Genomic DNA, 26013 nt, shown 5'->3' on the forward strand with positions numbered 1-26013 from the left:
CTGCTCCCTTGCTCAACGGGCAAGTTGGCTTTATGGACGCAGGTTGTTCCAACCTCACGTGTCCTTTTCCCTTTGTTAATTAAAGGGATGTATCTCACTGCTGGAACAGCAGCACCAGCACTATGTACTCTCACTTTTTCGAGCATGTATCCAAAATAGTTTACAAGAGGTTGTTTCTGCATCTCCTGAGTTTTGCAGAGGAGGTTGATGCCAAAAGCCAAAGTGGTGCAGCCTGGGCTGGGCTGGGCTGGACTGTGCTGTCAGTGTTTGCTGAAAGACTTGCTGACTATTTAGTGCTCAGAGTTTTGGGACGTCCAGCGTGCCCCTGTGTTCAACAGAAGTGAAGGGCCAGGAGCATCCCTGTGTTTAACAGCTTTGTAAGTCAGGATGTGGCTGGATTAAGCCAGTGCCCTTGGTCTTTCAGCACAATCGGTGCTGGCAGCTGACCCAGCTCTTTCGCTTGCAGGGGGGAACCTGATGCCTCTTGCCTGGTCTCTGAGGTTGGCTGGCCAATGGGTCCCTAATCATCTGCCTAAATATAATTCTGGAACAGCTATTTTCTGACCAGGGAGACCTAAGATTAGCCCGTGCTTGACTGCTGGAGGTCTTGCTTGCTGCATAGTCCCTCTATGCTGCCCTTTGGCTTTCTCTGTGTGTGTCAGCGCAAGCCAAAAATACTGTTCAGTGGCAGTGAGGAGAGCTGGAAATAGGGCTTAAACACCCAAGTGTGTGGTCAGCCAAACCCAGGAGCTCCCTGCTGTTTTGCCCCCCAGCACAGGGAAATGGGAGCAGGCTCTTGGCTGCTGTCTGGGCACGGAGCTGCAATGGTATCCAGGCAGCTCCAGGACCGAGCGGGTTTGCAGCTGCCAAAGCAGCAGATGCAGCTGCTACCTCACTGCCAAGTCCTTGTTTCCCATGGGGGCTGGAGCCATGGACATCTCTCTGCCGGCCCTGTGGCCGTTGCTTTTTGGAGGCCCACAGACAATTCCCGCTCTGGCAGCTGCTTCTCTGCTTACTTATGGCCTAGTTTTCACCAATAAATCTCAAACCCGCAACATTCAGTTCTTCCCTAGGCTGTCATGGTGATGTCCTTGTGGCTCTGTGCTGCAGAGTGAAGACATCTGCTGATGTCTGGGCTGCTCCACCAAGTCCCAAGCCAGCCTTGAGCTCCCACAGCAGGTGAAACACGTCTGGGGAAAGTGCTGCTCGGCAGCAAACTTGAGAAAGCTGGGGCAGACTTCTAACGTTTTCTGTGGCTGACTACATCTGCTTCCACCTGGGTGCTGCAAAACAGACCCAAATGGAAGGGACTCTCCTGTAACACAGCTCTGTCAGGGTAAGCTGAGCCCTGCAGCTCAGCCTGCTACAAGGCAAAACAGAGGAAGAAGAAACATGCAGGCAGAAAACAACACCTTCAGTACTTGAAGGCTGTGTTATTTATTCCAACAGCTTATATAGTTTTATCAAACCATCTTTAACACAAAACATGTCTCCTAAAAGAGAGAACAGTGTGAGATCCTACCAGAGATCATCTGGGCTAACAGCTTGCAAAGTTAAGCCTGAATTTCAACAGTCAAACCAGCAAAATGTTTCTCCCCTCCCCTTAACAAGATCTTAAAATCCTAAAACCCAAAGAAAAAGATGCCTGTGGCTGGTGCTGCTGGGTCTGTAGGTGGAGCTCGCCCACACGGAGCTGTGCTTTGGTCCTTTCCTGATGCCAAGCGGCAGCAGCACAGGTGACATGAAGGCAGCGGGACTGGCCGGGTCCCCTCCCCGCTGCCCACCCTGACAAGAGGCCACATGGATGGTCCAGAGGCCAAGTCAGGTCTAAGATGTGGATGAGGGTGAGGCTTAGAAAAACCAATAATCTAAATTTCTAATCTATGGAAACAGAATAAATAATAGTCTAAATTTGTGAAGGAGGAAGGTACCTTGGACAGGAAAGTCTGATGTGTCTATTATTACTGAAATTGGCTTTTTCCCGAGGGGAAAATTGCAGCTAAGGCATCTTGAGAATGGCTCATCTCACTGCAACCATGGCAGTGTTGCTCTAAATCGTTAGGGATGGGAGCAGAAGTCTTTCGGAGGTGCCAGTCCTTGCACAGCATCTCGTGGCTCTCTAAACAAAAATGGTTGCAGCAGAGGCATTTGACAGACAACTTGCTGTCCCACATTGGCTTTTATCTGCAGATTCAATAGCAAATTCTTGTTCCAGGCTCACAGCAAGGCCCTCCTCCCATCCCATCCCCTGCACGCTGTCACGGGGAGGGACTGCCTTCTTGCTCATTTGGACTTGCTCCAGGGTTGTTCTCAGAAGAAGAGGCATCTCCTTGGGTTTCTGCTGAGGGAGGATTGGGAAGAAAGCACAGTTGGTTACACTGCTGAGAACACAAGTGACCAGTAACTGCTACAGCTGATTGCACTCAGATTGCCATCTGAGGACCTATCACTACCTTCCTGCAGCCATGTATTTTGCTTAAGAGTATTGAGTTCCCTCCCTTCACATTCCTGCAGTACAAAGGCTTCTTGACACCTGGTGATGCTGGGAGGGAGCCTTGGGGCAGGGATGTGCTCTCCTTAACAGCATCTTGCAAGTGCTCCAGGAATGTCTGCCCAACAGCCTGGCAGCTATCTGGCAGCTACTTTTATCTCTGATTTATGCTTTCTATGGACAGGTGGATGGGCATATGCTAGTATGGACACATTGGGGTAATGTGTTTTAAAGTATTTTTTGTAGTTACAGATTGTAGTTTGGAGGAGTAAAAGAGAAAGGGCAAAAAATGAGCTTATCCCCTGCAGTGGTGCTGTATGTTTTGTGGCTTATTAGTGAAATCAGTCTGGCTGGTTTGCTCGGGCTCTGGATGGCGGATTTATGCTGGTTGTAGTCAGCTGGTCAGCGTGAATTGAGCATGGTGATACTGCTGCCGTGTTTGGGCTATGGGAGAAGATTCAGAGATGGCTAGTGGTGTTTAAAGTTATTTCTGTTGTTATTTTAAACACTGTGGAACTATTTGAAGGCTGATTTGTCTTTAGAAATCCTCAAACCAGCCAACAAAGAAAAAGCTAACTGTAACCTGCCCCAAATTTGGGTTTTCTATAAAGCCTAAGATGTGACTGATTTGTAATTCACTCTTGGTCGGTCCATGTCTTGTTTGAACACTCATGCCTCTACAAACCCACCACGCAAAAGGCCTCGACTGGATTGTGCAGTGAACCCCAGGACCATCCTATTTGTTGCAACAGCCCCTCAGCCCGGGGAGTCTCCCACTCGCTGAGCACCCACCAAGCACGAAGGCGCTGACTGCAGCGAGGAACGGGACGTTCCTCCTGAGCACCTGTGATGCTCCCAGGGACGCACCAGTCAGCTGCGCTGCCATTTCGTGCCTTGCCCTTCCAGCACCAGGAACTGGGCTTACTGGTGTGTGCAGCAGCTCACCTGGTCCTTCCACAGAGAGGTTACCTATGTCCCCAGTCAGCTTACGCATGCTGATGGTGGTTGCCTCTTGCTGGATGTCGTAGACAGCGTTCCTCCGGCCAGCCCGATCAGAGGAAATAAAGTCAGTGTAGGTGCTGGACTCTACCTCCATTGCATCTCTATATGTCTGTGAAATGCTGTGGAGAAAACACAGCTGTGAGGTCAAGGCTGCTCAGCAAGGCTCGAGTCATGGCCCCCTCCAGGTTAGGTAACTCCGTGGAGTTAAATTACAGCATGAAAAAATAGTCCCTGTAACTCTGCTCCGGTTCCTCTAACAGGAGCTGCTGAAATCTCAGATATCAACCCCGTCACGTGGGGCGAGTGGGTGACCCATCATGTAGGGTGACCCCCCATGCCAGGTGACCGAATGTGTCGGGTGACCCACTGTGTTGGATGACCCACTGTTTTGGGTGACCCACCGTGCCAGCTGAGGGCAGGTAAGCAGGAAGGATCCATCCCAGCTGCCTCACCAGCCCTTGCTCTGCCACCCCATTGCAAAGCAAGGCATTCATCTCTCCTTTTGAGTTTCTGGCGTTCTTTAGGAGCTGCAAGGTCGCTTGTAGCAGCTGCTTCCTACAAAAGAAAAGCGCTTACAGAAAAAGCCCTCCTTTCTCCTCAAAATGCCACAAAAGCTTTGAACAGAGGCCAAGTTTGCCTCGCTGCACGGGGGATGGGGTGCTGATCCAACCTGAATTTGTAATGGGAAACGATCAGGCCCCCATGGATACACACTGGAGAACGCAGGGAGCAGGGGAGTGTGTTACAGGTCTTTGGATCAGTACTGGCCTCCACTGGCTGTTGGATGTCACTGAACGAGGGTTGCGCTGGATGGCTTTGAGATAAGCACGTTTAACACGTGAAAATCCGCCCTTTTCTGAGATGTTTGGATCCCTTCACTCCAGGTTTGTTTCTGTGCCGAGCACAGAGCACAAAGAAAAGCTCAGAATGGCCACTCTCACCCGCTGTGAGCCAGCTCTTAGGTCAGCCTGGTGAGTCCTCCAGCTGTTGGTTTTTCATTTTAACTGATGGTTTAAATTGACAGCATTGAGTCCAGAGACCTCAGCAGCTCAGGGGATGTATCACAGGTGTCTTGGCTCCTGGGCACAGAGCTGGCGAGCACAAGCTGCCTCTGCACTGGAAACCTGGTGCCCTTGGGTTCTGCTCCTGTTTACTCAGTTTGGCACTCAGTTTGTTTTTCTGTGCAGAAATTAGAGATTAATAGTTGTCTTATCTGCGGTTTTGCCTGCTGTAAAAAATGCCTCTAGCCCTGCTGGTGTTGTCAATACTTGAAGGAGGTTCTGATTAGAAATGCTGGTGTCTAATGTAAAAACAAAAATCCCACTGCTTGTTATTCACTCGAGGTTAATGTCCCACTGAGCATCCATCATTCCTCGACAGGTCCTCCTCGCAGCTTAGAGGCTCCTGCTGACCTGTAGCTGCCAGAGAGATGTCACACGGACTTGGGAGGCTTCCCTAAGGACCGGGGTCCATCTCCACAAGCTGTAATGTGAGGCCAGTCCAGATCTGATATGATCAGGAGTCCTCCTGCCCTTGCACCAGGAGCTGGTTTGCAGAATGGTCTCCACAAACCAGGGAGCAAGAGCCGACCAGCCCCGGGATGCAGCATTTTCCCTTGATGTCCCTTGGTGTGCTCAGCTGCAGCAGCGCTCTGCCCAGTGACTGAATGCCCCATGGCACGGGGAAAGGATGGGATCCGCATTTAAAACAGGGGCAGGAGCCAAGTGTGCAGAAAAGGGCAGGTTTGGTCCCAGCTCGATGGCCGGGAGGTGGCGTGTGTGATTTATTTATTTTCCTCGGCTGGGAAGATTCCTGCCTTCAACTCTCCATGGAAAGAGCTGGAGAGGGGCGGATTTATGAGCAAAGCTTTCAAATTTGTGCAGTTCCTTCAGGCTTTTGAAGGTGGGCGGCTCTCAGAAGCCTTGCAGGCAGATCCCTCCCCGCTGGCAGAGACACTCCAGCCTCTGCCTCTGGGCAGCTGTTGGACCAAGGACGTGATGGCATGGGGCCCCTCAGTTCTTGGTAGAAAAACCTGACTTTTAAAGAGCATTTTCACTTTTCCAGGCAGGTGCAAAACAGTTCAGGGGTTTTTTAGTCAGCGGAAACATATTTTAACATCTGCCAGGGGCAAGAGAGGAATCACCTTCCCTCTTGCCCACGTAGTTCAACCTGAAACTGCGTCACCATGGACAGTCATTTAGCGGTGGCAGGGGGTGACAAGGGAGGGTTCATCACCCACCAGCTCCCCATCTTTGGTTTTACATATTCCTGTGGGCCAGTGGGAGGGGCTGATGTGCCAGCTCTTGCCAGACGTTGCAGAAATAAGCCCGCAGCACAGCACATGCTACATCGCGCAAGGGTTTCCAAGGCGCTTCAAAGAGATGATTCAGCTTGTCCCCAGAGGGTCATTTGCTGCCTCCCTGCCCTCCTTGCTGCTGATGGGGAACAGGAATGGTCCCTGCACCCTTGGGACAGCGTGCCAGCCCGTGGGGACGGGGCAGGGGATGCATGGCGCAGTGACAAAAGCCATAGTCAGGGGGCTGGGACCTGCTGCCCGTTGCACATTCCTGAAAAGCTTCTCTGTGCTGCTTGGAGGGAGGCTGTGTCCTCTCCACCACGGGGACACGGTGCTGCCTGTCCCAGGGCAGCTGGCCACAAGTGAGGAAGCCCCTTGCAAGCTGCCACAGACACCAGACACATCCCCTGTGCCACCTCTGCTCCCCTGCCGGCTGCAATAAACTCTGCCAAACCTGCCATTCGGCCCGCTCTTATTTTTCCAGTGTCTTGCAAGGACTGAAAAATCTGGAGCTGTCATAGTCTTGGCTTTGCTGGCATGGACTGGGCTCCCAGAGCCGTTTTGCGGTGGCACCGCAGCTGGGCTCGCTGGCATTTTCTGGGGATGTCACCCAGCAGCTGGCTCTGCTCTGGGGAGCTGTGGCTCCGCACAGCAGGGCTGAATTGTACCCTTTTTGAAGGTGGTTGCTAAGAAATGAAAGGGTTAAATGTTTCTTCTGCCTTTGGTAGAAGAAACTGTGGCATTTCTTTTGGGCCAGCTCAGTGTCCCTTTCAGTCCCACTGGCAAGCCAGCAGTTAATTGCCATTTTCCCCCTTGCCTGTTTCTCCACAGCACAGATCCCAGGGCCTGTGAGCAGTTACTGCAAATGATATGAGAGTGGCAGAGAAATGATGTGGAAATGGCAGGGGTGGGTTAAACTCCAGCCGCAGAGTTAAAGTCCTGTCTGCAGAGCAAACACGAGCCCTGCGAGTGAGCCAGGGTGTCACTGCGAGGGATGGGATGGATGTCACAGTCACACCCAGCCCTGGCCTCGAGTTTCAAGGAAACCCTTCAGAGGATATTGCATCTGTCCCTTGTGTAGGTTAAACTGTCAGGTTTTTATGGCTAGGAAGGGCTATTTTTGGACTTGGCACTGATGTTGGCTATCAGCGGGCTGTGCTGAATTGAGTTGGCTTTGTTGCTTTCTGCTCTGCCTCGCTTACCTCGTGCCCTCCTTACTATTTTCCTCTGCACCTAACCTGTCTTTGCAGTGAGAGCAAAGGGCCTGTGGGTCAGATTGCATCCTGTTGATCTGTGCAGGGCAGCTGCGGCACTTTGGGGCATGAGGCAGCTCAGGCTCCTTCTTAGCCATCCTTGGGGCCAAGGGTGTCCAGCAGAGCAGAGCTGGGCTGCTGTAAGGAAGGAGGTTCCAAGGTTAAAGAGAGCAAAGGTGAAGGCCTGCTTAGCTAAGGCTGAATGCCAGCCTGCTTTTCATAGAATAGAATGGTTTGGAAGAGCCCCTGAAGATGATCGAGTCCAAGCATAACCTAAGTCTGTCACTAAACTGTGTCCCCAGGCAGCACATCACGGCATCTTGTAAACCCCTCCAGGGCTGGTGACTCCTGCACTGCCCTGGGCAGCCTGTTCCAATGCCCAACAGCCCTTTCCAGGAAGAAATTGTTCCCAATATCCAATCTAAACCTGCCCTGGTGCAAGTTGAGGCCATTCCATCTCATCCTTATAGCTTGTTACTTGGGAGAAAAGACCAAACCCCTCCATGCTACAACTTCCTTTCAGGTAGCTGTAGAAAGTGAGGTCTCCCCTCATCCTTGTTTTCTCCAGGCTGACCCCCCAGGTCCCTCAGTCACTGCCCATCAGACTTGTTACCCAGACCCTTCACCATTCTCTTCAGACACCTCCCCGTTCCTCAGGGCCAGGCAGGAGCAGTTGCTCGGCCTGCCGTGCTGTCCCCCGGGCCACCCCAGGAGCAAAGCCCTGTCCCTCAGCCACCTCTGTGGCCACAGAGTCAGCCCCTGAGGGCAGGGACAGGGACACCCATCTCCCTAGGGGCAGGAGCCCCGACAGACTCACGTCCTGTGCTGCTGCTGCTGCCCGGCTGTGGCCCCACTCCGTTGCCAGCGGCAGTTGGAACCAACAGCTGCGGGTCCCGGTTGGAGATGGCTCCCCAGTCCTGCAGCCCGGCTGGGACATGCTCTCCTGCCTTCTTGGTGTCACACTAGAGGATCTAATGCTCTGTAACTTCTCGATTCATAAAGCCAGGAAGCCAAGCTAAACCTTGCTGTGTTTCTGGGGCGAAATTTCAAAGTTCTGCTGGGGAACAGGGATGCAACCCCTCCTTCTGCCCATGCCTCGCATCCCTTCATTGTGACCCTGCATGGACCAGGGCATGAAGCTGTGCAGACGCCTTCGAGCTCTCCCCATCGTGCAGTGCCCCTTGCCCTTCCATTCCAGGGTACAGTGACTATTATTAGACCTCGCCTGCTGAGGCCGGATCCATAACAACAGCAAAACATGCTCAACCGCCCTGCAGCACTTTTAAAATATTTACAGTGTAAGAAGGTTTATGGCAGAGGGGGGCCTGGTAGAACACAGAGCTGGGAGCACCGGGATTTCTGTGCTCCCTGTGGGTCTGCCGTGAGGTTTCCTGCTGGGAGAGTCACATCCAGCACAGAGGGAAAAAAAGTCCTGTAGTGCTGAAGCCAGTACTTGAGGTCAGGGGGTTTCCACCAACTGTCTGACAACTTCCAGCTGGAATTGCAGCAAATTTTCCACTAGCTCTTGTCTGGGAACATGCATGAGGGGTTGCACATCAAAGAAGGAGGGTTCTGTAACGGTGTTATCATGGTTAGAGAGTATTTTTAGACCTCTGCTCGTGCCTTCAAGGCCTTGCTCTAGCTCATGACCCCCATGCACTAGAGCTTAGATCTGCGGTCAGAAGCCGAACTAAAGCTGCAGATGTCCCGTTGGGAGCCTGGTCTGGTAGCAGCTACAAATTTAACAGTGTTGGTAAGGCTCCCCTGCTTTCCTGCTGGGTCTGTGTTCTCCAAAATGTGGTGGTGGTGGGTCTTACTGGCCAGAACGGATGGGCTCCAAACTGGTGAGCCCTGACCTTCCTGGCTGGGTGCGAAAACAGGCAGGACCAGGGCAGCAGCCTGATCTCCTACCACGGCACAGGTGTTCATCTCATGTGTTCAGCAACTTCTTTCCCAGTGAGAATAGTGCAGAAAAGCCTCACCACACGTTGACAGTTAAGAGGTGTCAAGGTTGGGCATGGCGCATGGGTGTTTTCATAAGGCTTTTGCTGTGCCGTGCCTTGTAATAACTCCACACCCTCTGGCTCTTAACACTAAACACAATGAATTCAGCCACTGTGGACATTGCAGCTTCTCCAGCCACTGCACTAGTTTTGCAGGAACAGAGCTTTTAGGGTTCTCTAGGACTTAATGGAAAATTATAATTGATATAGGAGGAGAGCAGATAGAGCAGAGGGACTGAGGCTTGGTGCTCATACACAGATCCCGGCATTTGCTTTGCCCTTGTTTGACAGAACAGACCACTTGATGCTCATAGAATGGGTGACTAATTGCTTAGCCACAGATTTAAAATTAGGCTTAGACTAACTCCTCTGTGACTTCACAAGCTTTGCATTTAGCTCTACCAAGCTCCCCAAACTCCCTCCCCTCCCTCTTGGCCTTCAGCACATCCCCAGGGACCCCCACTGGGGTGTCTGCTGCACCAAGTCATGTCCTGCTGCCCCACGTCCCCCGGGCCACCGCCTGGCTCCCAGCTGACGTCAGAGATGCTCCAGCCAGATTTCAAAATCTTGGCTGCCCCTTGGCACGTAGGGTGAGCCCTCATGTGCGCTGCTGCGGTCCCCAGGGGAGGCTTGGGCAGGAGTGGGGGAGGCAGGAGGGGATTGCTCAGCATCTCATTATTGTCAGGATGTGTGGGCGATGGCGGGAGGGAGCCGCCTGTCTATCTGTCCATCTGGCTGCCAGGAGGGCAGCCCGGTGCCCAGCTCTGGCCACTCGGCACTGCCAGCCTGCACCCCCACACCTGGGGCATCAGCACCCCTCTGCCAGTCCCCATGGGGCATCAGCACCCCTCTGCCAGTCCCCATGGGGCATGGGTGCGGAGTGGCTGCTCCCAAACCCCTCCACCGCGAGAGGAATCACTGTTTGCCTTGGTAACCAGGTCTGATGGAGCTCTCTGTTCCTCCCTTCCCTCAGCACCCAACCTCGGCTGCAGTTTAAGCCTCTTCTGCAGCCTCTCTCTAAGTTGATTAATGGAAATAATTGGCCTCTTCGTGCATTTGGAGACAGTTGCCGTGACAGCAGCTGTATTTTGTTTTATTCCCAGGTCAAGCTTGTTTTTCACATCCCACGGCTTCAAGGTGCTGACAAACCAGGGCACTCTGAATAACACACATCCTCTGACGGATGGGGTGGCAGAGCAGGACAAGGCTCAGGCCCAGCAGACCTTAGGACATGGCACCTTCTCCCCTGTTTTTCAGCCCTTCAAGCCAGACTCGCACTGGGTGGATGTGACATTCTGACTCCTGCATAGCTGAGAGCAGCAACCCAGACCCTTTGTGTTCATCCAGCACGGCCACAAGCACCCACCGCCTTGTCAGCCAGCACCCATGGGTCCCTCTGTCCCCTGCAGAGACCCTTTCGAAGCTGTATGCAGGATGAGGCTACAAGTCCCTTCTCCATTATTTTCTCCTAACTTCTTATTTAGCTGCCTTTGTATGTCAACTTATTTTTACATAAACAAAACCAGTGACTGTGTGGAAGATCTGCTAATGCTTGAGCGTGCAAAGCAGAGGAACCACAGACCAGTCACTTTAAACCCTTCAGCTGCAAAAGCCCCACAGCTGCTGTTGCAGGCTTGTTCCAGGGAGATTCATGTTGTCCCTGCTTGTGATGTGCAGTCACCCCACCACACCTGGGCCATGGGGTGGACTGTTTTGCAGTGGGGATCCCCTTCACACTCATGTTCCCTGTCTTCCCCCAGATCATTCAGGAGGAAAAGTCCCTGCTAGATTTCACCTCAAACTCTCCAGTGGTCCCACAGGTGTTTTGATCACACCAGGGCATTGACCTCTGAGTGAGCATCACCTACTCAAACCCACTTGAATTCCTGCCCAGAGATGTTGATCCCAGCACACCTCACACGCCTTCCCCAACACCTTGCAAGCTTTGCTGGGCAAGGAGAAGTCAAATAGGTGCAGAGGAGATGCAGCTGGGGCTATTTTCTAGCACAGCTGCCCTTGTTACTTATAAAAGGAAGGTGAAGCCACAGCAAGCCTTGATGGGATAGATCTGTTTGGGTGGAGAGAGACCTTTCTACAGGACAGAGGTAAGCAAGGATGGGTCTTTATTTTTATGCCTAGCAAGGAAAAAAAGAGCAATTTTGTCCAGTTTTTCTTTATCATCTGAGGAGCCGAGTTCTGCTGCTGTGTGAAAGCAGTGCTTGTGTGGCTGGGAAGGACTTGGCTTGGAAGAGGTGTTGTGCAGGCTGTAGCTGTGCAGTTTTGGCTGCTGCTAGTTGAGGAAGCTCTGCTTAGCACAGGGGGCATGAAGTTCGAAGCCACCAGCCTTGAGTCTTCCTCATTCAGGCTGTACAATCCCCTGGGAAGTCCCATCCAGCATCCAAAGAGTCCTTCTGGCTCAGGGTGGTGTACAGGGCTGAGCGAGAAGCTGTGAAACCTCCTGAGGTGTGAGAGCCCTGGCAGCTCCCAGCAGTGCTTAAAAATAACCAGGGCAACTCTTGAGAATGTCAGTGTGGAATGAGGCTGATTAGCTAAAACTGGGCTTAGCTCTGCTCTCTGGAGCTGGCTGCCCTGTCCATCCACCCCAGCATGCAGCAGAGAGCCCCAGCAGGACTGCCAGCCCAGGGTAGGGGCAGCGCTTGTCTGAGAAGACAGGAGCAGGGGGAAGGTCGGTCTTTGGGAGCTGTGAAAAGGATGAGGTGGCTGGAATGGTGCTATTGGTCCTTTATATGCAATAGAAATGAAAGTGTAGGAGTTAAAAACAGGCTGGCAGTGAGTGGTGGCTGAGCTAAGCCCTTTCAGATAGCTCCATGGCTTCTGTTACCCACTGAACTGAGTTGTCCCTGTCCCTTTGGCTGTGCTCCCTTGCAAGGACCTGGGCAGAGAAAGCAATGCTGGCCTGCGCAGCCTCTCCTCTGAGTACTTCTGTGATGGATAGGGAATTTTTGTATGTCTGTGTTAGGTGATAGCAGCTCCTGATCCTTTCTGCAGGCAGGATAAATCTCTCTGCATAAGTCACCAGGGATGTGACATCTAGACACGAGTTAAGCGGTGCTCGAGATGTGTTTGTGACATTACACTGGGGATGCTTAGTGATCATCACAAGTTACAGTCTCAGAAAAGGGAAAGCTTGTAATGAAATGAATTGCCAACTATTTCATGACCCACCAAAATGCAGCCTGGGTGCAGAAGGACACAGAGTGTGTCTAGTATACATGGGAAAGATGCTGGATATAAGAGATGACTGCTCTGAGAGACCTGCAGGAGGAATGTCCACATGCACCAAATAGTTCTGAGGTCCTATATTGCCAGATCTGCAAGCAACACAACCGTGGCAGCTCTGTGGAAAGGAAAGCTCAGTGCAGGAACAAGAGAAAGCAGCAAGATGATCTGAGGGCCGAGGAGACTTCTGAGGGCAGAAACCACGGAAAGGACTGTGTGAGCTGGCGGATCTGCCGTTTACGCAAGTGCTACAAAAGGTTGAGCTTTGGGGGTTCCCTGGATCTTGCTGGGCTGACTGTACGTGCAGAGCAGAACTTGCTTACGTGGTTATGTACGGGCAAACAACATTCCTGTGCAGGTTGTGAGCTGGATTTGCTCACAACATCCCCATCACTGGCAGAGACAAGGCCATGTAGCATTAGGGGCTGCCCCGAGAATCTGCTTTGGAACGTGCCTTGGTACAAGTATGTGGCTGTGAATTATGGAAAATACAGCAGGAAAGTCATTACAGCAGAATTATTGGTATTTTTTTTCCTTTTAGCACCTTTCTAGCATATAGTCATTCAGAATATAGAGAGAGGCCAAATGGTTCTATAAAATAGGAAGGAAAAAACCCCATTCCTGTTCATGTAATATGTCCCAGTGAATGAAAAGTGTGTCAGTCCATAGTGTGAATCCCTACCTGATTTAGTTGACTTTCCTTCTGGACATGACTTCAAACAAGCTTCATGCGCAGCAAGGCACAGCTTCTGCGGGAGGAAAAGAAAATAAACATAAGAAAACATTCTCTGTGCTTTTGTTGGGAAGCACAAAGCTCAGCTGCTTTTCTCCACCCTCCGTGACCAGGACAGCAAAGGGGACGTGGGGTCTGGCAGAGCTCAGCTGAAGGCTTGGCGAGCGTGGAGACACCAAGCAAAGGGCTGTGGGATGGTAGAGTTTCTACGGCACCTTCTCGGGCGGGTTTGTGCTAACAGGGATTTGGTTTGTTGTGTCTAAGAGTGAGGAAAGTCCAGTCCTGGCTTCACAGAGAACTTCTCTTTGGTTTTGCTTCTCCTTTTGCTGCCCTCCTGTGCGTGCGCTGGGGAGAACCTGAGCAACTCGCTTCCCTCGACCGGCACCACAGGGGGACCTGACGGCTGCCCAAGAGTATAAATGAATCTTGGTTTGCAGCTCCAGTGCCCCTTAAAGAAGTGAAACTTCCATATCAGCTTCTCTGAGGCAAAAGGGGAAGTTTGATCTGGTACTTTTAGCCGCCTCGTTTGGTGTGTCTGCTCCTTCTGGTTTCTGTGCTCTCTGCACAGCTGTCCCTTCTCCCCAGTCCCTAAGCCCCAGCTCAAAGACATTTCCTCTGTGGCCTTAACATCTGTGGGTGCATTGCAATCTCCTGACCTGCAGAGCCCAGCCAACAAGACACTTGCTTATTTTAGCAGCTGTTTCAGCTTTCAGACTTCTTGGAACATCATGGACTGTTTTTTTCACGTTGTCCCAGGGACAAATATTAGCAGAACAGAAAGCAAGAGATGAACCATTTAACCATATAAGCAGTAGTTCATCCAACAGTTCATCTCTCTGGCCCATTTGGGTTGAGTACCATTCTGGCTGGAACTATTCCCCATCACCTTCCAAGCTGGTATCAATCTACAGCCTTTCTCTTTGTTTTTTGACCCACTTTTAAAACTGCCCCGTTGTTAGAGCCAACCACTTGCTGGCTCTGGCCCTGCTTCAAGGACAGGGCACTTGCTGCTGCTGTGTGTCAGTTTGCCCATCTGTTAAATGGAGCTATTAATACTAGCTCCCCTCGCTAGATGGTTCAAATATTTGTAAAGTACTTTCAGGTCTGCAGATGACAGGCTTACAGAAGTGGAAAATACTAATTATGATCGTGACAGTAGCCAACCAAAGAGCTGGGGATTTAACAATATGCTTTTGTTAGTGTTTATCCCCATTTATAGTGAAGTGCTTACTGGAAACACTGGACCAGAAGAGAAACAGGATTCCCACTACTCTGTGAATATGCATCACCCTTTTGGGGCATCAAGCAGGCAAACAAAAGCAGGAAGGAAGCAAGCAAGCCAGTTTTGGAAATCCACGACGCTTTATTTTCCTCCTTTGCCTTCCTGCCTTGCTCCGGCTCGTGTGTTACGTAGCCCAAATAGTTAAACCTTCAGCACATCAGATGTTTTGCAAAGTATCTCAAAATACATGGCTCTCTGCCGAGAGAGACTTAAAGCAAATTGGAGCAATGATGCTCTGAAGTAGGAGTTATCACTGAGCAGCCCTGTTCCCCATGGGCGGTGGGGGGAAAACCCACGTTTTCTTTCAAGAAAAACAATCAGGTGATTTTGGACATAGAAACTCTTTAGAAATTGGTATTGGCTTTACAGTCCTGCAGCCAGGGCTCTGGCTAGATGTTTCTCTAGATGTTGTGACAGGCAGAGCGCTGAAAGCCCCTCTGTGCAAAGGTCATGGGATACCCCACCCTGGCAGCCTGGGGATTTAAGGCTGGTGAAGCGGATCAGTCCATGCAGTGTGACTAAGGATGGGCTAAAGTAACTTGTTACAGGACACTTTGTTTTCTCATCTAGTCCCATAACCCATCAAGGTATCACAGATTACTTTGGGACCCCTGTGGAAACGTTTGTTGGACAGCTAGACATGCATACCCCATCAGGAATTAATTATAAGGGCATCGGCATGATGCATGTTTGGGGTTCACATTCTGTGTTTATCAGCTGTTACCCAAAAGGAACAAACACAAAACCAACTCTGTGCTCTCAGCATTGCTTCAAAATGAATATATGTTCCAAACAAACCCAGGATGCTTTTCAGCAGAACTGAGCATTATTCTACACAACAGCTGTTCTGGTGCTGCTTTTGATCCAGAGAGGAAATCCTTTCTGTTTTCAAGAGAGGTGATGGCAGCAGGGAGAAGCTTGTTCTTGCGTCTCTTCACTCCTGGGTAAACAACAGGCTGTGCACGGGGCTGAGACCTCGTTCAGTGCCCTGTCCCCAGCAGCAGCTGCCACCCTCAGCCTCAGAGGTACAAGAAAACTAATTCTAGTGGAATATTTTTAATCAGTTACTAATGACTGTGAACCAGGTTTTATAATCCTTAAAATGCAATATCTTCCCAATCATACCCAGCATTGTTTTGTTACACAGAGATAACTACCTGTATCTATTGAAGCGCCTTCTGAGCTCTCTGTTCCGGTGATATCTTGTGGCAATGAGCACCACAGGTTATTTACACTTTGTGGAAACAGTCATCCCAGTAAAGCTGATGACGTTACAGTGGGGGATATGTCTGGCTTATTACATCATTGCAAATATCAACAAATGTTGGCATTTGGATGCTTGCCGGGGAGCTCCCAAGGCAGCAGCTTGTGATGAACAACGTGTCTGCAGGCCGGCCAGCGTGGAGGAGCCGTGCAAAGAGCAGCGGGGCTGGGCTGGGGAGGGAGCGTCTGGGAGCCTGATGTGCAGATCAGCAGTGGGTGGTGTAAGGGACCCATCCCTGCAGGCTGGAGAGGAGGGAAAGCTTTGAAACAGGGAATAGGTGGTTCATAGTCCAGGTGCTGTTCTTCCTGATCATGCTGCAGGTGTCAGTTGAATCCTGGAGAGATGTCTGGACCCCTCTAACTGCTCTAACTGTCGTGAGGGCAAAGTCCACACAACACCTGAACCTTCCCTCCCCACTGGCTGGTGCTGGCAAGCCTCGGGAGCAGCTCCCCTTGTGACTTTGCTCTTTCTAGTTGTGGGCTAAAGACAGCTAGAAGCATCGTTGGTGGTTTTTGCTTTTCTTCCCCTCTCATCCTCTCTAAAATGGATACTGTGGTGGAAAATTTGTTTTCTGGCTCAGTCCGCATATACAGCTTTGCTAAGGAAACTCCTAGTTGCATGGAGGAACTCTTGGATCCACGCTTTGAATGTGAAAGTGGGGAGAGACCACAACAGGGCTGGCATAGAAAGGCAAATGAAAAGCTGGGCTGAAGCTTCTGCTGTTCCTTATGGACTCATAGATTCATCCCTGATTCTGCCACAGACCTTGTATGAGCCCAGGAAAATCATCTACTTTGTGTGTAGCCCCTGTAAAATAGGAATAATGCTGGTGTTCGGTTGCCCAGACAGGATGGAGGGATTAATGCACAGCAGCATGTTGCATGAACTGGCTCTGAAACATGGGAGATCGGGACATGTTAGCAACTTGGAAAACGTCTTCCATGGCTATTTTGGAGGGCCAGGTTGTATGCCTGTGGTTATTCCTCTGAGTGGCCTCAAAAGGAGATGTACCTTTGTTTGGAATAAGAGGATAAGGGGAAAAAGGCAAAACTCTTCATCCTAGCTCACTCTGTGCCTGCACCCCTCCTCAGAATCAGCCACTGAGCACAGGGTGGCTGGAAAACACATGGCTATCAGCATCTTTGGGTTTTCAGCTCTCCATGACCAAGCTACGTACACTGAGAGCCTATGTACCATATCTAGCGATTTCTAGTTCTTTAGGGCACTACTTAGTCTGCATTCTCTGGAAACTGTCCCTGAAAATGACGACAAGGGGGACTTACCGTGGGGAGCTCTGTCTGATGGTATCAGCTCCCTGTTCTGTGTTGATAAAGCACTACTGGTGTGTCCATGTTTGTAAATGGCCATTTAACCTATATCTGTGCTATGAATGAATCCAGCCGCTGATGAGCTCTTCATGCATCCTTCTTTCCTAAACACCATCCCGCACGAGAGTAAAAATGTGATAATCTCTCAGTTGGGTGGCTGTGCATTAGCAGGGTGGTTCTTTACAGCCAAGAGTCCCAGAAGCCAAGGTGTGCTCCACAGCTACCCAAGCCAGGCACGCCAACCTTGCCACAAGCAAACTGCCAAGAGCCTCAGGCTGCAACCATCTGATGGTCTCTGCCACCTGGCAGTCTCCTCTGGCTCTTGCGCTGCTGCAGCATCTCTGCTGCGGCTGCCTCTTGCTCCTTTGACCCAAGCGTGTCCTCCTCCTAGTTAGTGCCACCAGCCCAGCCACCCAGGGCATTGCCTCTGGGTTCACAGCACACTTGGCTCTTGTTCTGTGGACACATTTAACACTTCCAAGCGAAGGGAAATGTTTCCTAAACACCCCTTTGGGGCCAAGGCATTACACACACGTGAAAGCTCAGCACCGCGGCTTGCTACCAGCTGCTCAGCAGAATCCAGCGAGAGGAGAAAAAGACACACAGCTCCGAGGGGGAGGAATTTGTAAAGCCTCCTGAGAATACCACCACACAGCAGTTGGGTTTTTTTTATTCCAAGCCTTTGCCTTTTAAAACATTTGCTTGGAAAGCTGGATGCCAGGGAGCCTCCGAGCCTGTTTCCACTGCCACACTCTGCAAAGCCCTCATCTGGGTTCAAAGAGGAGCCCCAGGCAGATGCTGTAAGGGGTTCCCTCCAGTGAGTTTCTCAGAATAAATGGATACACGTCAGAAATGAGACCAAAAATCCCCATGGGGGTCACTGATCCACGGTCCTTTGTGATTTCTAACCGCTGAGTCTGCTCTCCATGCTACCCCTTTGCAGCAAGTACCGAGCAGCGTTATTTTTCCAAGTGAAACAGCAGCTGCCTCCCTGCCATCAGCCTACAAAGAGCTCCTTCCAACAGCAGAAAAACCAGGATGCAGCTTAGTTTTTCAGCCCACGTTTTGTGGCCAGCAGAAATCTTGCTGTTCACAGTTGTTTAGGTAAAAGTTAACTGCATCTCTAAACAAATCACCCCTTTGTAGTGCGGTTCCCATGCCGGGGGCAGCTAGAAGCAGATCCCGTGGCCACCCGCTGTCCCAGCCCGTCACCAACCCCACACAGCAGCGTGCTCAGCCCCACTTACGGCCACCCCGGCTCCCGTTGCCTTTCCACTCCCGAGTCCCGCGGTCCCGCCACCAAGGAAGAAATCGCAGCTGGATTACACCCTCCTGGCGTCTCTGCCCGTGGTGGTGAGCAGCCAAGCTGGCCCGGGGAGTCCCAGACAGTTTCAGACTTGCAGTTTCCTTGTGCTGGGAGCTGCTAAATGAAGTTGCACTTCTGGGGCCGAGGGGCGTGTTCTCCTCCCCTCCGACTCAGTCCCTGCCTGCTGTAATCCAATGCTCATCCCGATGATGTCAAGCAGCTACCGCTCGGCTCCTACCTTACAGTCGGTAGGAGGGATCCGTTTCCTTTTCACAGAGATCTTTGTTTAGCTTCGCCTTGTAACCCCATCTCCTGGCAGCTGCGTGTGCCCGAACATCCTCCCTTCGGTGCCGCGGCTGTTGCTGCCGGTGCTTCCTCCGGCTGCTCCCCCCCAAGTTTCTCCAGTTCTTTGCTCAGATGCACATCCCAGCTGCATCCCACTTCTCCATCAGGGCCTGGCCAAAGGCACCATCACACCCTGTGCAGCCTGAGCTATTTTACCACGCGTAGTACCTGGGAAGTATCTTCATGATTTTTTTAGAGTGCTTTTTGTTTTGCAGGCTACCGCGGGTTAAAATCCAAACCTGCTCAGTTCAGCTGCCGCTGGGTACCGGCCTCATTTGGGGTGAAATGCAGAGCTGGTGACAGCAGCCAGATTTAAGAGGGGAAAGATGCTCAGGGTAAGGCAGTACCGCATCTCAAGCACATACCTTCGTATACACCTGGCTGTGAAGCCTGTGAGCTCTTAGTCAGCTCTGGGCCACTCCAGGACCAGAGGAAGTTTTGGCTGTTCCTGTCTCCCCAGGAATGTCCCTCTGGATGGTATCAGCTCCCTGTGTCACACCAGCCTTGGAGATACCACTGGGTGTCTGAAGCCAAAGGGATGAGCTGATTGCAGTGCCAGGTCTCCAGTTGTCCCCCTGGCCCAGGGTCCTGCCCAGTTCCACTGGTGTGGTGGGAAGGTGTGTGAACACACAAGGGTCTACATATTGCTGCTTGCTCCTGCCTGAATGCCTGGATTCCAACAGAGCTCGTTAGTGCTAATTGCTTTGCTGATAGAGTGAAAGACTCACTCGATCCCTGCTGTAAGGACACTCTGGTCCTCAGCCTTGTTAGGGGGAGAAGAAGTGGCACAATTAAACTGAAGGGCACAAAAGATGCCTGCAAAGGACTGGATCCAGTCCCTGCTTGAGCCAGATGAGGTTTAATTTCTGGTTACATGCAAAATGAGCAATGCAAGCCAGGAGGGCTTGGCTCTCCCAATCTGCCATCTCACAGAGTGCCAGGCAGGTGGAGAAGAGGTGTCTCTGCCACCCCGCAGGTCTGCGACAGATGGACCCAGAGCACCAGCCTCTCCTCTTGCTCCAGCACCGGCTGCACAGCCGGACCTGCTCCATCTCCCACGATCTCACCACCTCCAGCCAGAATATGTGTGTGCGCGCCCAAAACCACACTGTTCACGGTGACAGGTACCCACACCCCTGCTATCGCCCACAGGAAGAGATAAAAACACCAACAAAAGCAGCAGGCAGTGCAGGAAACACCCTGGTGACAATACCAAGATATGGAGGAAGGGGAACACGGACCTCAATAGAGCAAAACATACCCATGCTCAGTGCATCCCAAACTGGCCTCGTGATTCAATTCAGTACTATTTCAAAACCGGCCCTGGGAAGCGAGTCTGATTTCCTGAGATGTATCACTTGGCAGAAAGTCATCTCTCTGCAGTGCTTTTGAGTCATAAGTTACTACTTACTTGGAAGTACCAGTGAGGGGTTCACCACAAGGCTCTGTCTGAACTCATGGGATGCACCGGCAGGAGAAGGCTCTGCTTCACGGTGCTGAGGGCCAGTGCAGCTCGGAGGCTGCTACGCTGGCTCTACCATGGCTGTGGTTTTCTCTTTACTCCAGCTCATATTTGAAAGCGATCCAGAAGACTATGAGCTTTACTCTGACACTTGGGCTGCCGCGTTTGAAGGCCAAATCTGTTAAGGATGCAAATGCTGCACTAGCAACCCAGGCGTTTTCTTGGCAGCCTGTGGCCAGCACCATGGCAATGCTGGCAACATACAGCAATGGCAACAACAAAACACTTCAGAAAGCCAGAAGCACAGTATGTGTACTTTTAAAATAAGAGGGGTGTCTTGTCTTACTCAAACCTTCTAGTCCTGTATGTCTGGTCCTGGGAACAAGCCCCCCAAAGCCTCGGTCAAAGATTTTGTCCTTTTCTGTACACATCACATGTCCTTACAGTGACCTGCTCATCCAATGCTGTCCCCTGCAAGGACTGGTCCAACATTTTCCATCAAAACTATCTTTAAGTAGAAAAATGCAGTTTGGGATTTCGCAAGGGGAAGAAAATAATCCTGATATGGCAAAAGTTAGCCTGAGACCTTAAGACAGTAGGATAAAAATGCACAGCTTTCAATGTATTCAGTCATCTTATTTTAAAATGAAAGTTGATGTTTTTCTCTGGAAATCTACCTGAACTTCCAGCTAATTCTCAGGTTTACCATCTCTTGTCCTATGGCTTCATGCACCATAAGAGGTGTGGGCTATGAATAAATGCAGTTCCTATTTTGCCATAACAAGAAGATGCCTCGAGTGGCACACTCTTTGTGATGGATGGTATCACAGCCTTCAGCCAACTGACTCAGCTGCAGCCACAATCAGCTTTAGCAGCTGCCTGTACTCTTCTGTGGCTTCTACTTGACTGATACACTTGTCTTCGGTGACATTTTTGCTGCCATCCAGCTGCTTTGCACTGTGCTATCCTGTGTGGTCTGGGACTGGTGTTACCGGCATTGCTGTTCTGGACACCAGGGGGTTTGGCTCTGTGCTGCTGGTTGCTGCTGTGACCATGCAGTTGCTCTGCAGAGAATTGCAGGGATTTATGTTTTAGCTCTGCATCACAGAGAGGGATGTGGGGAGCAGCACCCCAGGATGGGATGGTCCTACAGCCCACGCTGCCGGTGCCACCTTCACTGCTCTGGGGCAGCGCAGGACAAGAGAGCATGGCTCAGGAAAAGCAAGAAGCTGTTCTGTGGGTTGGCTGTCAACATTTAGCCGGAGGAGGGACAAAGCCAGAGGAATCCTATAGCACAAGTGTCAAAATGAGGTGAGCGTATCCCCAAGGGTGCTAACGAAAAGAGCCCCCTCTGCCCCCGCAGCAGCGCTGGGCTGCACGCTGCCTGCTCCAGCAAGAAAAACCACCCGCACAAAGGACCTTCCAGGACGCTCCAGAGCCCAGGGAGACGAGCTGTCACTTCAGAAGGGTCTGACCTGCCTCTGACCTGAGTGTTTTTGCAGCCTGAGCCTCATTTCCCTCTGAAGCCTGTGCTGCCGGGGTTCGAGCGGCTCTGCAGATATCCCTCTGTCCTATGGAGCCTCCTCACGTAGGAGCAGCTTCCCACTGCCTTTCCCAAGCCTTGAGCTCTCAGCATTGCTTGATGTCATCGGGATTGCAAGGAAATGTTGAATGGTACAAGATATGCATGGAAAAAATGTGACAACCTGATTTCTTTCCAGGCTTCCTCCCCCAAAATAAACACTTTAAATAAACTTTTGATCAAAAAAAGCCCCCAGAACTTATTTCAACAGTCTGCTGGGCTCCCTAAGGAAAGCGTGGATGTCTTAAGCCATCACATAGCTTGCACTCAGAGGTTCATGAGAAGAAGACAAACTGACAGGTAAAAGCAACATTAGTGACAAGTCACTCTTTGCTGTCAAAGGACACAGTTTGCCGCTGATGAGGGAAGGGAGTGGGTGTCAGGATGTCTGAATGAATTACTCAGCACTCAGACCCATTTTGTTTTTATGAAAGTTGCTCATCCAGAAAGGTTCATCAACAAGTGAAACACAAAAAAAAGCTTGTAATGAGGCTAAACTCATTAGCAAACCCCCTCCAGGGTCACCTCTATTAGCACACAGGGTCAGAGAGTGGAGCCCGGCGGCGGGGAGCCCCTCTTGGCGCTGGGACCGCGGGGCCGTGCTGGCGCGGGGCTGGCATGCCAGCAGGGCAGAGCGCGCTCAAAACACTGTTTACTTTGAGCTGGGACTATTTTTAGCTCCAGTAATCTCTGCAGAGGTGATAAAGCTTTTCATTGCGAAGCGAGTGGCTGCGCTTTGCTTCTGGGCAATTTCACTCCCTGAGCTCGTCCCTTCGCGGCCGCTGCTCCCCAGGGACCTTATCTCCTCTGCTGAGCCAAGCACCTCTGAAAGGTTTGTCCCAGCTAGATAGGCTGGAGGCTCAGCCCAAACGTTTTTTTCCTTTTTCCCTAGGGAATCTATTCAGTTTGGAAAAGAAATTAACTTTTTTTTTTTTAATAGCCTGGTTCAAAGCCTTTACTGAAAGCCCATCATGGACATGCACCCTCTAATCCTTCCTTTCTGCAGAAGTCCTTTATCCAAAGCCTCTTGCAAAACAAGTCACTTGACTGTTACCTCTTTGCAGCTGCAACAAATACAAGCAGATCTCAAACTCAAATCTCATGGCAAAGCAGAGTCGCCAATCAGTAACAGCGCTGCCTGTGCCACCTTGTCCCCAGAGGGTCCCCAAGCCCATCACAAACTCCCTCACACACTCCGTATAAGAAGCACTTTACCTGCTGCTGACAGGAGAAAACGTGGCAGCTGTTTAGTGGCACAAATACTACAAAATGAGTGTAAATCCTGCTTGGTAAGGGATTCGTTTGAATGGAATCCAGAAGCTTCTTCAGTGTAAACCCGCAAAGGTCACGTATCAGCACGTGCTTCACCAGGAAATCAACTCACGGGCAAACACATTTTGTTTGGGGCACAAGCGAACAGCAACGTCTCTGTCAGCTCAGAGATGTATTTGTGTATGTGGGAATACGCACGTATTAATTAAACAGGTTAATTCTGCTTGCTAAGAAAGGTCAGATAAACAGGAAGAGCGAAAATGGATTGTCAGGATGAGAAGGTGCAGCGGGAGGTATCGCTCAGGCAGTCACGACCGCTCAGGTGATGCTCCGGGGTCCGACATGGGTTCTCCTGCCCTCTGTCCCTCTCTTTCTGCTGGATGGGACAGTGGGAAGAAAACAAGTAGCAGGCTGGGTTGGCAATTGTGCTTCTCCCTTTTGGAGAGCAGAGTATGCTAATAAATGAGAAGAAAATAGTTGTTTCTGTCAGCTTTATAATATATCCCAGAGCCACCCAGCCAACAGTTATAATTTTTCCTCGGTATTTGGAAGCCAGACAAGGATTCCTGTTGTAAATGTGGAGAAGCTGTGTAAATATTTTGATCTTGACTTGTGCTCTCAGTTAAATGGGCTTTCACATGGCTTCTACTCCATGGACTCTGAGCAGAGTGCTCCTGCTTTGGAATGGTGAGGGATAAACTCAGGTTATTAATCCTCTTTGTTGGGGCTTCACAATATATGCTCACTCTTTACCTATGGTCAGGAAAAGTTCAGCCTAACCTCCTGGTATGATTCTCTGTGTTCTGTGTTGGCTCATATGCTGTCTTGTGAAGCGGCTGGTCACTGTGACAGCCAGGATAAGCTCAGTAAGGCTGTTTCTGTGTCCTGTGCCATCCCACGTCCTCAGACACGCTGTCATTTATCGATTCTAGCTATTCCCAAGGCCATAAAGACTAAGACTGGGGAGGTGCAGCATCCCTGCGATTTGGTCTGAGAGCAGCAGGAGTTCAGGGTGCTCCGTGGGGAGAGCTCCATGTTCTGGTCAGGGAACAGAATATTCTGTTTATGCTGACAGTGTACGTGAAATAAAAACAGGGTTTGCCTAATGACCTGGGAGAATTTTACTCAGGCACTGACATACAGCACTCTGCTCCCACTACCGTACTGGGGACCTGCCCTGGGTCTCAGGTGTTGCCCAGGTGCACGGTAGCTGACACAGGGAGGTGTAAGCCAAGGTGACGGGGCCACCCTGCGTGTTGGGTGACCCAGAGAAGTGCTGTGCCACCCTGGGTGGACGCAGGGGCTTGCAAAACCCTGTTGTTCCTTATGGACTGTGCTGGCTCCTGGCGGGAATGCGAGATGTGCCAGGAGGCAGAGCCATCAGTTCCCAAGCGATCCCAGTGGTGTCACACCAGTGCCTCAGACCGAGATCCCACACTCCGTCCCTTATGTAGTAGTAGATATAGTCCCAACCTCAGAAAGCTTAATCCTTTAAATAGCCAAGACAGACACAAATAAAAGAAAAGGGGTATTTTCATCTCCTCTTGGCAGTTGGCTGGTGGGAGGACAGAAGGCTAAACGGCTGCTACAGGGACAGATTGTCACCCAGCCCTGATCACTGACCTTGTCCACGCTGCTACTGGCAGCTCCTCCGCGACCATCGCAGAGGGGCGACCTGATGCTGTTGTGGGTCTGTGCCACAGACCTTCCTCACCTTATCCCGGCCAATCTCACTCCCCACTGCTCTTGAGATGTATTTTACTTACTAGTTTTTGTGTCACGACTATTCCCTTGTGGTTATTCTAGCATCTCCAGTTTTTGAAAGGTTGCACTTCCCTGGCATTGCTGGCTAACAAGAAATTGGGTAAAACTGAGAACTAGAATGAATGGAATAGCAGACTCCTCTTTTTCCATCTTTATTTGCATGAAAGGAAAAAAATCATTGAATCTACACACTTATTAGAGAAATGTAAGATGCAAAATTAGAGAAACGTCATAGATTTGATATTGAAATATTGCATATTGAAGGGACGAGTGTGTGATCCCACCTGCAAAGTAAGTACTAATTCAGAGTAAACCACTACATTATAGGTTTCTTTACCCGAAGAATTAATATGAAGGGCCTTGCATGCTATGAATTTCATCCTAATCTGCTGCATGCTGATTTCCTCATGTAAACAGGTATTTTTGGCAAGGCTTATGGTATATTTACTGCTATTTGTTCAGCAGTACTTCAAACCGGGACACCAGCACCGGCCAAACAACTGAGCTGTGCCTGCTGGCTATGGGTCCAGCCCAGCGAGAGCCGGGAGCTCACACGGGCACCAGCAGCGCTGGTACCCAAACCAGCGGAGTTTGGGAAGCTGTTAGGAATCATCTTTCATCATTCAGCATCTTCAGTTGGGTTCATTTAGTTCCAAGCTGGGTAATTACAGCCTCATTATTTTTTCTTTTTACAATGAAGACAAGACTGCAAGCCAGGCAGAATAATTCCTCCTGCTACCGTTGCCAAGATATGATAGCACATCTACGCCGTAAGGAATGTGTCATGGTATCAGTTTTATTAATGGTAAATAATAGCTCTTCAGTTAAGCAACATCTTAGCACTATCTGGTGCTTAACCATAAAGCACTAACTAAATTTCAACCCCTGCAGACAGATAGTTGAGCTGAGATTACCGCTGCCCAGCACATTCCTCGTGTCAGGTTTTGCATGTTATTTTCTTCACTGAAATTAGTATCCAGCCACAATCAGACTTCCATTCTAAAACCACCAACCTCATCTAAAAATAAGACATCGAAGTTCCCATGACACTAAATAGAGGCCAGGACTGAGGGAGCGGTGGTAGATCAGATATCGGGGAGCAATTCATCGCGTCCGTGCATCTTGCTGGCTAGAGAGACAGCTCGATAAGCACCATGGGCTGGAGACTTCCCTGGTCGGCAGCTGCCAGGCAGCGAGATTAAACCCATCCGAGTGGGAAAGGAAAGAGGCACCTTGTTTATCGTGCTGTATCTCACCTAAAGCTCTGTGATCTTGCAGGACTGTTTTTCACTGCGGTGAAATTTTCTGACATACACATGGGCGCCAGTGTGTCTGTTTCTGCTTTGCTTTGATGGGTCTTGCATGAAATTGTTTGGGGACTGTAACAATA

At 50.6% G+C, this 26013-nt stretch overlaps 1 protein-coding gene across 2 annotated transcripts; it reads right to left on the reverse strand.

Moving 5' to 3' along the window:
• Nucleotides 1-1413: 1413 nt before the first annotated feature.
• On the reverse strand, nt 1414-18493 carry PKIG (cAMP-dependent protein kinase inhibitor gamma). Of its 2 annotated transcripts, none has more exons than XM_065849762.2 (4): nt 18140-18493; nt 12968-13034; nt 3437-3612; nt 1414-2338 (listed from the first exon to the last, which is right to left on the reverse strand). In XM_065849762.2, the coding sequence occupies exons 3-4, from the start codon at nt 3585-3587 to the stop codon at nt 2259-2261; spliced, it is 231 nt and encodes a 76-aa protein (XP_065705834.1). In that variant the 5' UTR covers nt 3588-3612; nt 12968-13034; nt 18140-18493; the 3' UTR covers nt 1414-2258. The 2 variants fall into 2 exon arrangements, with proteins under 2 accessions (XP_065705834.1, XP_065705833.1); XM_065849761.2 differs by having other exon boundaries at nt 1414-2341; nt 18140-18492.
• Nucleotides 18494-26013: the final 7520 nt, after the last annotated feature.

The sequence above is a fragment of the Patagioenas fasciata genome, chromosome 16 (genome assembly GCF_037038585.1).
Source record: "Patagioenas fasciata isolate bPatFas1 chromosome 16, bPatFas1.hap1, whole genome shotgun sequence".
NCBI classification, from domain to species: Eukaryota; Metazoa; Chordata; class Aves; order Columbiformes; family Columbidae; genus Patagioenas; species Patagioenas fasciata.